This window comes from Myxine glutinosa, chromosome 4 (assembly GCF_964187855.1).
Source record: "Myxine glutinosa chromosome 4, kmMyxGlut1.1, whole genome shotgun sequence".
NCBI classification, from domain to species: domain Eukaryota; kingdom Metazoa; phylum Chordata; class Myxini; order Myxiniformes; family Myxinidae; genus Myxine; species Myxine glutinosa.
Window position 1 is genome coordinate 27,265,544 of NC_136264.1, and position 12,541 is coordinate 27,278,084.

General features: G+C 43.3%; 1 protein-coding gene across 17 annotated transcripts in view; it reads left to right on the forward strand.

Moving 5' to 3' along the window:
- LOC137424531 (eukaryotic translation initiation factor 4 gamma 3) overlaps positions 1 to 12,541 on the forward strand; it is a 269,017-nt gene that overhangs the window by 48,342 nt on the left and 208,134 nt on the right. For 7 of the 17 annotated variants that reach the window (XM_078775553.1, XM_078775566.1, XM_078775569.1 and 4 more), the window contains exons 4-6: positions 1,442 to 1,546; positions 2,159 to 2,212; positions 2,629 to 2,649. In XM_078775553.1, the coding sequence (XP_078631679.1) occupies positions 1,442 to 1,546; positions 2,159 to 2,212; positions 2,629 to 2,649 (180 nt within the window). The remainder of the gene's footprint in view (positions 1 to 1,441; positions 1,547 to 2,158; positions 2,213 to 2,628; positions 2,650 to 12,541) is intronic. The other 10 variants (XM_078775559.1, XM_078775561.1, XM_078775567.1 and 7 more) reach the window with 3 other exon arrangements.

The following is a 12,541-nucleotide window of genomic DNA, read 5'->3' on the forward strand; positions in this document are numbered from 1 at the left end:
AACCAAAGCATTCAGAATCATTGGAATCTCCCGCGATGAAGCTAACTCCAAGGGCCTCTCACTCACTCACCGCAGGCAGGTTGGTGGTCTTTCCGTCTTCTACCGACTCCTCTCTGGCCTTGCCCCCCCCCCCCCCAGCTCTCTCTGGGCTCTGTCCCGCAAATATTCCTACAGGTCGCACAAGATCTGCCTGCAACCCTCTTATGGTTAAACTGCCAAAATCAAGACTCTCTGCTCACCTTCATTCTCCTTCATTCCTCTTTTCTCCCGCCTCTGGAACAAACTCCCTCACTCTCTTCAATCCCACTCCACCCTCCAGGTCTTTAAAACAGCTGTTCACCACCATCTCTTATCTTCCCCCATCCAAAACCTTGGTCTTTTCTATCCCCGCTAATTTCACGCCAATTCCACTTTTTTGAAATACCAACTTCTGTCCTGGAAGTCCTTGGTGTCCTTGTGTTTTATACTTCTCCTCCCCCCCCCCCGCCCCCCCCCCTTTGTGCTCTCAAGTGTTTTTGTGCTTCCCCTTCTCTTGTCTTCCGCTCCCTCTTTATATATATTTTGTTTGTCTGGTTGATTTGTTTGTGAAGTAAATGTCAGCTCTCTCACGAGCCTCGATTCAGTACCGTATACAAAAAAAACAAAACAAAAAAAAAACCCTGCTGTTGCTGCCCCTCCCCTCTTCTATTCAATTTGTTCTGTTGTGTCCTGATACATCTTTGACTTTGTGTACAAACTAGAGCTTTCAGGGAAGCAGAACTCAACTGAACTGACTGGACAACTTTAAAGTAGGTCAGGTCTCACATGCCAAGTTTGGTGAAAATTCGTCAATATATGTGGACGCTAGATTGTTAACGTCGTTTCAGAGCTGAAAAATATGCCGGCCTGTGGCGGCCATTTTGTGACGGATCGGGTTGACATGCGATAGCAACCTACCTTGTGTGGTAAGAGTCTCACACACCAAGTTTGATCAAAATCCATAAATATTTGTGGACGCTAGAGTGTTAACGTCGTTTTCTTGACCAAAAACAAAATGGTCGCCTACGTCCGCCATTTTTCAACGGATCGGGCTGAAATGTAATACCAACCTGGTTCTTGGGGTAAGGATGCTGCATGTCAAGTTTGATCAGAATCGGTTGGTATTTGTGGACGCTGGAGTGTTACGTCGAAAAGTTAACGGATGACAGACGATGGACGCCGGAGGGTTCAGTATGTGATGAACTCAACCTGGACTGTAGTCCAGTTGAGTTAAAAATAAATATGCTTCCACAAAACCTTTTATTTCTTATTGTAATTTTTGCATGAATGAAACACATTGTGCACCGATTGTATATAAATGTTTATGTAATGCTGCTGCTGCATGCTGTTGATATTGATGTACTTTATAATTTTCATACTGTGGTTATTTTGACTTGCCTTACCCATCTGCTTTCCTCACCAGCACGCCTACGTGTCGAATCAGCCAGGGCCGCCGTCTTTAGTCTACCCCACGGTCCCACCCCCACAGCAATCTCCCATGAACGCGCAGGCACAGCAGTCGCGCCAGGTACCTACTGCACCAAATTGTATTGAACAGACACACCTGATGACGCTTTCTATCTGTACCTCGACAATCCATGTGTTTTCAAACCACCTAGTTTCGTAATTGAAGCTTTTGAAGATGGTGCTGTACTGAATTTTTTGCTGCCTGGATTGATGCCTCACTTTTGCACACTACTCTTGCCATTTATGGTATTCCAGAAAAATGTCTGTGCTCTTGTAAAAACTCAATATTTAGGTACTCGCTACCCGAAGCCAACACTATATGGCTTATCCATAGTTATTTTCTTATCACGAGTACAAATTGCTTTGTGAACGCAGGTGTTTTGCACAAATGTTTGTCTTAACCAAGACAGCAATGGTGATGAAGAATTTGTGCACCAATGTTAATGTATTCCCCAAAATGTAAAGCCACCATTTCTAGCATGGGCTCAAGAAGAGAAGCCTGGAAACTCCCTTTGTCATCAACCAATGCTACTTATGTCGATCACTTGAGATGTCATGCACAACCCAACAGCCTTTCCGGTCATTGTTGTCTGTGGTGTGGCGGCGTCAATCCTGTTGTTTCCTTCTCTCACTCTTGCCTCCCTCCCTTCCACCTGCACACCTGGTGCAATAGTTCCCCACTGGTGCTCGTCCTACTCACCATCAGGTACTAACCGCAGCTTGCCTGGTGAGCATGGATGTGCTAGACCCTGTTAGCATGTGGCTGCATCTTGCCATCATCTTTGCTCACATATTTTTTATCTTCTGCCCCCTTCTCCTCCACTCCCCCCTTACCCTTCACCAACAACCATTCCCGTCAATAAACACTTTTATGCACTCTTAACACTGCATTTGCATCTTGAATTCATCAGTAAAATTTTCATTCCGTCTCTGCCCATACATCTTTTTTTCTTCTTCTTGTTTTTTCTTCTCCTTGCTTGCACACCAGTGACCAGCTTGCATTGTTCACTTTGATTCTATGCTGCTTTGTTGTGTGTTTGCGCGCGTTTTCCCCTCCTTGCTCACCGTGTGCCATCCTATCCTCCTCCCTCCTCTCCTTGTTGTCCCCTTCTACCTGCTACTGCCGCTGCTGCTCTGGCAAAGGGAGGATTCAGACCAATCCAGGTAAACACCTCCCCACTATCCCTAAATAGTTGGTCGTTGCACATATAGTGCTTGTGCTACAAAAGTCTAAAGGCTTTGGTTATTGAGTAATAAAATTTAAAAAATTCAAAGAAAGTCCTCCGCAAATCTAATTTCTCGGACTCCGTTCATCAAATTATAAACCACTGTTTTGTGAGTTGCATCGTTTCCATTAGGTTTGTCATTCAATTCTAACACTTAGCATTCAAATAGCTCCCTCCCCATGTGACTGTCTCAGAAATTTATGAAAAAATTTGAAGTAAACATTTATGGGTAAAATGACCCAAAAATCAAATTTCAGCCCTCTACTATATATCCACCATCCCACGGTGGATATAGACTTTCGGCTTAAATTTTGAACCCTGGGTCGTGTTAACCCACTCTCAAAAACTGTGGACCGTTTACCATTTTCAAATTGCTGACATCTTAAAATCGACATTTTGTCTTGTCTTGTCTTGTGTTATTAGCATTTCATCGCTTTGATGTTCACTCAGTAGTCACCCACATTAAGTGGTTTGAGGAGTTCTATAGCACAGATTTATAACACTTTGGCATAGGTATATCCCCAACAACCTGCATGAAGTGGTCAAGCAAAATGCATCTGCCAGGGGATGGACAGAGATAAATTACACAGACTCGATTTGGGCATGGGAGTGGCATCTTCATTTTCCGGGGTCCTAGGCAAACACCTTGGCAAAGACCAGCACTTCTGGAACAATGTCTCTGGACAGATGAGTCAAAGGTAGAGCTATTTTGCCACAGTACCAGAAGACATGTTTGGCAGAAACCAAAGACAGCATTTGACCACAAGAATCTGATACTAACTGTAAAGCATGGTGGTGGAAATATTATGGTTTGGGGCAGCTTTGCTGCATCAGGGCCTGGGCAGCTCACCATCATAGAATGCACGATGAATTCTTCATTGTACCAGAGGGTGCTTGAGGATAATGTGAGGCCATCTGTCGGAAAGTTGAAACTCAACCGAAGGTGGACCTTGCAACATGACAGTGACCCTAAACATACCAGCAAATCCACCAAGGAATGGCTGAAAAGAAAGAAATGGAGGGTTCTGGAATGGCCAAGTCAAAGCCCGGATCTAAATCCCATCGAGATGTTGTGGGGGGATTTGAAACGAGCTGTGCATGCAAGAAACCCCTCAAACATCGCACAGCTGAAAGAATTCTGCATGGAGGAGTGGGCAAAAATTTCTCCCAGTCGATGTCATATATATATATATATATATATATATATATATATATATATATATATATATATATATATATATATATATATATATATATATATATATATATATATACATACATATATATATACGTATATATATATATATATATGTGTATATATATATGTGTATATATATATATATATATATATATATATATATATATATATATATATATATATATATATATATATATATATATATATATATATATACACAGACTTGGCATTTAATATGGAATATTTTTTTTATAACTGAAATATGGAAACTTACTTTTCAAGATGTCTTAGAACCAAAAGTTCATTGGAATTATGTTGAAATTATTCTAGATTTTGTTAATGTGACGTTTAAGGGGGCATTATACCATTGAAGGCAAAAAAACAACATTTTTTTACAAATATACAAATGCATCAATTAAAATGTTTGTTTCCTAGTATTGTATATACTAGGACGTGCCCGTACGTGGGTGCCCGTTCCTTGCCAAAAAAAAAAAAAAAAATGTCTTCGCCCATGCATGCATGGGCATGCCCATGGGCCCATGGGCGTGCCCGTAAGTGCGTGATGTGACCGTACAATGAATGTATCGTCCCTTGGACGTGCCTAGGAATACAGTATATATATATAGGACGTGCCCGTACGTGCCTAGGAATACAGTATATATATAGGACGTGCCCGTACGTGGCGTACCCGTAACCGTACCGTACCCGGTACCGTTACCCGGTACCGTAAAAAAAAAAAAAATAGGACGTGCCCGTACGTAATATATATAGGACGTACGTGCCCGTGCCCGTACGTAATATATATAGGACGTATATATAGGACGTATATATAATATATATAGGACGTACGTGCCCGTGCCCGTACGTAATATATATAGGACGTGCCCGTACGTGCCTAGGAATACAGTATATATATATAGGACGTGCCCGTACGTGGCGTACCCGTAACCCGTACCGTACCCGGTACCGTACTCGGTACCGTAAAAAAAAAAAAAAAGTCTTCGCCCATGCATGCATGGGCGTGCCCATGGGCCCATGGGCGTGCCCGTAAGTGCGTGATGTGACCGTACAATGAATGTATCGTCCCTTGGACGTGCCTAGGAATACAGTATATATATATAGGACGTGCCCGTACGTGCCTAGGAATACAGTATATATATAGGACGTGCCCGTACGTGGCGTACCCGTAACCGTACCGTACCCGGTACCGTACCCGTACCGTACCCGTACCCGTGACGTGCCCGTAATGAATATGTACAAAATATAAATATGTATGTACTACAATCGATCGTACCTTACAACAATCAACACAGATTGCAACGTCAAATAAATGAATACGCTCTCAAAAGATAGATGTACCAAGTTTGAACGTAAATGGACTTGTCATAGAGAAGATATAAGCTCCCCATTACACTGAACACAGTAAAAACAACACTGAATCACAGTAATGCACTTTTTGATAAAATGTCTTGATTGAAATATGCAAAACTATATATGTACATGTTGCTTGATATATGAACATTACATTGGTATACATTACATAGCATTATATTATGCATGGTTACCATGGTAACCAGATGCATACAAATGATGAATTACCACTTTACAGCTTATATCTTCTCTATGACAAGTCCATTTACGTTCAAACTTGGTACATATATACAATACTAGGAAACAAACATTTTAATTGATGCATTTGTATATTTGTAACAAAATGTTTTTTTTTTGCCTTCAATGGTATAAATGCCCCCTTAAAAGAAACAAAAACCACATTTGACATTTCGAAACGAATAAATTGATCCTTGAAAGTGATGTAAACTGACATCAAACTCAATTCATGGACAGTACTGTGTTAAACTTCTGTACGTTTTCCAGAAGTATCTCTTTATTTTGCACATTAGCGAATTTATTTTTTTAACCAAAACAAAAGTTAAATACGACTGGGATTACGGACAGTAAAATTACAGTTCAGTACTTCGTGTAACCGACATGAGCATTCAGGAGAGCACGTACACGTTGAGGCATGCTGTTCACGAGATTTGTCAAGGTTTGGACAGGAATCGCTTGCCAGGCAGTGACAATAGCCTGCTGCAATTCACGCACAGAGGTCGGCTGCTGGGCCAAGTGGTCGATTTGACGCGTTAATTCTGCCCACAAGTTCTCCATCGGATTCATATCCGGGGGACATGGCAGGCCACTCCATATGCTCTACACCACGGTCAGCAAGAAAGTGTTGGATCATGCGAGCACGATGAGGCCGTGCATTGTCATCTTGGAAGACAAAGTTTCCTCGAAAGGCTGCACGAGCAAATGGAAGCAATGTTTCTTCCAGAATGGCCCTGTACTTGAACTGGTTCAGGTTTGCATTCAGAACAACCAGGTCAGTTTTGCCCCCTGCATGAAAAGCAGCCCAAACGGTCACCCCACCACCTCCAGTTTGGACTCTTGGCACTATACAATCTTTGTTGTAGGCTTCATGCACTTGTCTGCGCACTCGGACGCGGCCATCTTGACGATAGACCAGACATCTAGACTCGTCACTGAAGATCACGTGATTCCAGTGTCCTGGCTGCCATTGACGGTGCTCTCTGGCCCACTGCAATCGGCGCTGGCGGTGTTGTCTGGTCAGGCGTGGCTTTCTCAGGAGACGCCTGGCACGACAGCCTGCTTGAACCAGTCGTTGGTTGACTAGCCTTCTGGATACAGGCACATTTGTCAGTTGCTGCCACTCAGCCCTAAGCCGATTAGCTGACTTGTTACGGCCATTGCTGACTAACCGGTGCAGCTGGCGATCATCCCTCCTTGTGGTTCTGCGGGGACGTCCTGGCCTCGGTATTGGAGTAGGGACACCCCTCTGAGCATTTCGTTTCAGGATCTTTGACACCTGACCTTGAGTGATGCCATACTGCCGAGCAATAGCACGCTGTTTCATGCCGGAGTTTCGTAAAGCCACCACTTCGATGACAAACGGCATTGTCGAGTTGACGGACCATCTCCAGAGGAAGCGGCAATAACTTTTGGAGATGTGCAGCAGTTGTTTTCCACTAATACAGAACGCAACAACCCTTGTATACCCGACTGTGAAGCCAATCATCAAATGCACCTGTCCGTACATTTTGCCACGCCACCTGTGATATAATCCTGTTGTTGACTTCTTGCTGCGACAGACAATCAGTGACATGGTTCTTTTAACAAATAAATCACCAAAGTGCAAAAGAAACTCACCAGATTGACATACTGAGTTAAGAAAGTAAACCCAAGTCAAGGAAAAAAAAAAATTCCATATTAAATGCCAAGTCTGTATATATACGTATATATATACAGACTTCTGGACAAACATAGGCATGGCACGTTTGAGTTGGCTGAAACAAAATGACGGCTTAAGAACCCAGCGATGTGCAGTGGGCTAACCAAGATGGTGGACCGCCATATTGGTAAACCACCACATCAGGTTTTTTCTTCTTCTTCTGAGCACCTCAATAATCATCTTCTAAAAGGATGTTATAACACACCCAAACACCCAGTTTTCATCCTTGCAATCTGTTGGAGGTCCAGGTGTATGCATGCAAAGTTTAGAGCCGCTAGGTTTCATGGTTTTGGAGTTCTGGAGGAGACAGGCAGACGGATGGACACTGCCTTTTATTATTATAGTGATGTGTGTGTGTGTTATATATATATATAACACACAAGCTGCGGTATATATATATATATATATATATATATATATATATATATATATATACATATCATAGACAAACATAAATTGGTACCACTGAGGGATATATATATATATGTATATATATATATATATATATATATATATATATATATATATATATATATATATATATATATATATAGTCTAGTAGGAAGACTAGGTCCCCCTGCACCCCCCGGAGATATACTTCTAATCAGTGTTTCTAGATTGGAAACAATGTGTAGAAAATGACTAGCTATGGCCCCAAGCTGAAAAAATGTCCCACATACCATTTTTATGCAAATTACTGCTGCCATTATCAAAAAAAGACTAGGTCCCCCTGCACCCCCCCGGAGATATACTTCTAATCAGTGTTTCTAGATTGGAAAAAATGTGTAGAAAATGACTAGCTATGGCCCCAAGCTGAAACAATGTCCCACATACCATTTTTATGCAAATTACTGCTGCCATTATCAAAAAAACGATTTTTGACATATCTCAGCCAATATTGCAGATAATTGAAAAATGAAGGTGTCTAGACCCATGTTTTGAAGGGCATAGATCATGATAGAACTATTCATAACATGATTACATGTGTCTATGGTATACTAGTATGCTAATTAGTGCTTTATTTACAAAATAATCACAGTTTTACGAAATAATAGACTCATATTAAGGTCCGTCTACACAGACGTTAACACAAAGTTTTATTTTTCTAAATACCCTGTGAAATTCACCGAATGCCCTGTGAAACCTGGGATTCTTCTCCAGCTTTTTCAAGGGCCCGACTTTTCCCTTCCCTTTGAAGGCACTGGTGCAGTCTTCTCCGCTGAACACATAGTACCCCAGGAGAGTGGCACAGTAGTCCTCTCCCAGGATTCTGCCAGCTCAGAGACGTTGACAAGTTGGCGATGCTTCCCTGACCCTGTATCCAGGTACACCGTCAGCTTGATGTTGTGGGGCATGGTGGAGCAGGATCAGGAGGATGTCTGTGTCCGGTGTTCTGACTACAGCGTTCTTGTATCCGATGGTAGCAGCATGATGGAGGTACAGAACCACCCTGGTATCAGTCTCTTCCTGGTTGCTGTAGATCGTGGGGGAGTTCACGTACCTCGACCTGAAACACAAAAAGGCACCGCATTTCAATCACCAGTCACTGCCAGTTTCAGTATATCTCCGGGGGGTGCAGGGGGACCTAGTCTTTTTTTGATAATGGCAGCAGTAATTTGCATAAAAATGGTATGTGGGACATTTTTTCAGCTTGGGGCCATAGCTAGTCATTTTCTACACATTTTTTCCAATCTAGAAACACTGATTAGAAGTATATCTCCGCGGGGTGCAGGGGGACCTAGTCTTTTTTGATATGGCAGCAGTAATTTGCATAAAAATGGTATGTGGACATTTTGTCAGCTTGGGGCCATAGCTAGTCATTTTCTACACATTTTTTCCAATCTAGAAACACTGATTAGAAGTATATCTCCGGGGGGTGCAGGGGGACCTAGTCTTTTTTTGATAATGGCAGCAGTAATTTGCATAAAAATGGTATGTGGGACATTACTTCAGCTTGGGGCCATAGCTAGTCATTTTCTACACATTTTTTCCAATCTAGAAACACTGATTAGAAGTATATCTCCGGGGGGTGCAGGGGGACCTAGTCTTCCTACTAGACTAATATATATATATATATATATAATATATATATATATATGTGTATGTATGTATGTATGTATGTGTATATATATATATATATATATATATATATATATATATATATATATATATATATATATATATATATATATATATATATATATATATATATATATATATAATCGTTAGATTAAATAAGACGCGGACGTAGCTTCAGGACGTCGATCTTTAATTGTCGACAAGCTTTCGACCAACAAAGGTCTTCTTCTGAGTCAGCCCCAAGTTCGACGGAAGTCGCCCTGCTCTGCTCGTACTTTGGAGTTTCTACTATTTCTTAGTTATATATATATATCTATATATATGTATATGTGTGTATATATATATATATATATGTATATGTGTATATATTTATATATATATATATATATATATATATATATGTATATATATATATATATATATTGTTGCGGAACCCGACGTCGGCCTATGGTTCCCCTTCGAGGGGGGATTAAGCCCCTCGTCTGTTACTGACCGACGTGGTCCTGGGGTTATGACGCCACGCCCGGTCGGCGCTGGATAGGGTTTTAGGCCCACAAGTCCTATGACCTAAATACCAGCGCTTCCCGGTACGCGAAGGAACACCCCCCGCTCACGGCCGCAGCGTAATGGATTTTGCGCCGAGCGAAGCGAACCGCGGCGTGAGCCGTTTACCAAGACTAGATCCGATCCTGAAACGTTGGCCAAATCGTGCCACAGATATTCAATGAGGGAAAAGACAAAGACGACACGGATGTGAAGAAGAGGAAGACGAAGGCAAAAAGGTTTGAACTACGACTATTATTTATTACTATTTACAGGACCAAAAGAAACCAAGGAAGAAGGAAAGATAATAAAATAATGACAGAAGGAATCAAGGAGACACAGTGAAATGCTAGCTTATCTACACAGGCTTAACTTATACCCAAGACAGAACAAACAAAGACGGACTCACACGAATGGGGAATTTGCAGGCAGGAATGATTGGAAGGAGGAATGGGAAGGTTCAGCTGGGGCAGATGGTTCGGGCTTGATCCCGCACGGGACGTCGGCTGGACCTCGACGGCCACCGATGCCACCGCTATTTGGTTCCCGCGGGGTAACGGGTTGAAGCTGCCTGGTGGAGTCAACGCTGCTGGTGGAGCCAAAGCTGCTTCTCTGGCTCACCTCAGGACGCGTCTGCCGTCTCTAGCGCAACTCTTTCTTGGACCCTTTTTGCACAACTCTGTCTTGGTACGTTTTGCGCAACGCTTGTCATTCACCTCTCTTTGGCGCAACTCTTGTAATAGACCTTTCGTGCAACTCTTATAATTGACTTCTCGTGCAACTCTTTTAATTGACCTCAAACCTTCTCTCTCGAACCTTCTCTCTCTCTTCTCTCTCTCTTTTCTCTCTCTTTTTTCTCGCTTTTTCGCAACGGCGTCCGCGCGCGCTTATATTACGCCTCGGGCGATCAAGCCGCCGGCCTTCAGGACACGTCCCTCGGTGAGCTCGCTTCGGCCCTGATTGGTGGGCACAGGCCCTCTGACCACCCTTGATGATGATGGGCGGGCACGCCCTTCTTCCCCGAGCTGACCACGCCGTAATGGTGGCAAATGCAGTTGGCAGTAGAAGTTTTGGGAATGGGAATGAAAGGGGATCTATCTATTTGAATTCGGTGCAATGGAGTATTAAGTTAATGGAAGACAAGGCCTTACCCTAATACACATAATAAGGAAATAACTGTCAACAAGGGGGGAAATCTATGATTGGCTAACGTGTGGTGTTTATGAACTAATTACGGGACGCACTTTGACCTTTATACATAACTGGAGTAAGGAGGGCGATATTTTAACAACAATTTACACAATAACAACAAAAAAAAAAACCATTCTCATATCCACAACACTGCACCCTCCTCCTCTTAGGCACGTCCCGGGCCTCTTACCTTAACTTTTAGTGTGGCACGTAGGTGTAGTTCCCTCTACATTTAACCTGACCCTGAGTGCGACAGTTTTAAAACATAAATAAATATGTCCCGCTGCTCCATTGTACCCTGCCTAACAGATTCACGCCCACAGCTAACCGAATTGCGGAATGGTCTTCAAACTATACATTGATGGTGGGGAGCATTATTTACAATGACTCGGCTTTATTTACAAAACGCAACCCAGGACCTGTGATTGTTCTTTCTGGGGGGGGGGGGGGGGGGGGGGGGAGACAGTCTGCTCTGCATCGACGCACCATGAAAGCACCCAAAACGCACCAATACACCCTCAAGCACCAATCGGTGCACAGTCATCACTGTTCATGAAAATAAAAACAACAAACAAACCCCAAACCCTGCTGGTGGTCTCTTGCTCTTCGGCTCCCTCCGCTGGCTATTGCTCTCTTCCAGTTGTTGTCTTTCTTTCATTTTCTTACTGGCGGCCTATTGGTGGAAATAAAATGCACCCAACGTGTCCATTTGTATTTATTTATGGCCCACAGGGGCCGACTGTATGGTTCACCTGTGGGGCATCGGTGCCCTGTGGCCAAGGTCCGCCAGCAAGATCGGGCCTTCAGGGCCGGTTCCAGCAGAGGGGCCATGCCCCAACCCATGGGGTCCATAAGTGGTGCTCAGCCACAGACATGTGGTCCATAAGGTGGTGCATCGATGCAGACAGCTGGTTCTGGGAGTTCCGGGTGCGCAATGGCGGACTCACGCACGCTCCCCTCGGCGCCTAGTGGCGCACAGGTCCTCATGTGGGAGACAAAGGGGGGAAAAGACAGATGAGCGAGGGGTAGGGTCACAAGGGTACACATCAATAAGGCAATGCAAGGCGAAGTGCGTACGGAGAGCGAAGTGAGGAAGCTCGTCCCTACCGTACGTCACCCCCCCTGTCACCTACTCTACCCTTGCCCTTACCCCATATTTACAAAATCTACACATTACAAATTCGTCGCTAATGTCACGTCTTCCCCATATTTCCCCTATACCAAATTCGTCTCCACAATCCCTCTATCCAAAATTTGCCATCACCCAATTCATCATCAATCCTCATAAGGAGGAAGAGATGGAACAACAAGCACAATGTCACACCCATGTCATGATGCGTCTCACAATCCAAACATTTGCATCAATAAAAATAATAAAAACAACCTGGCCTGGTGTGGAGTACCATCATTACCGTAGGTGAGTGGATGCAGATGGTGCGAGGAGACTTCAATCCTAACTATCCTCTAAATGACTTTAACACACTTTACACTACCCGGGGTCTTTCTCTGCCA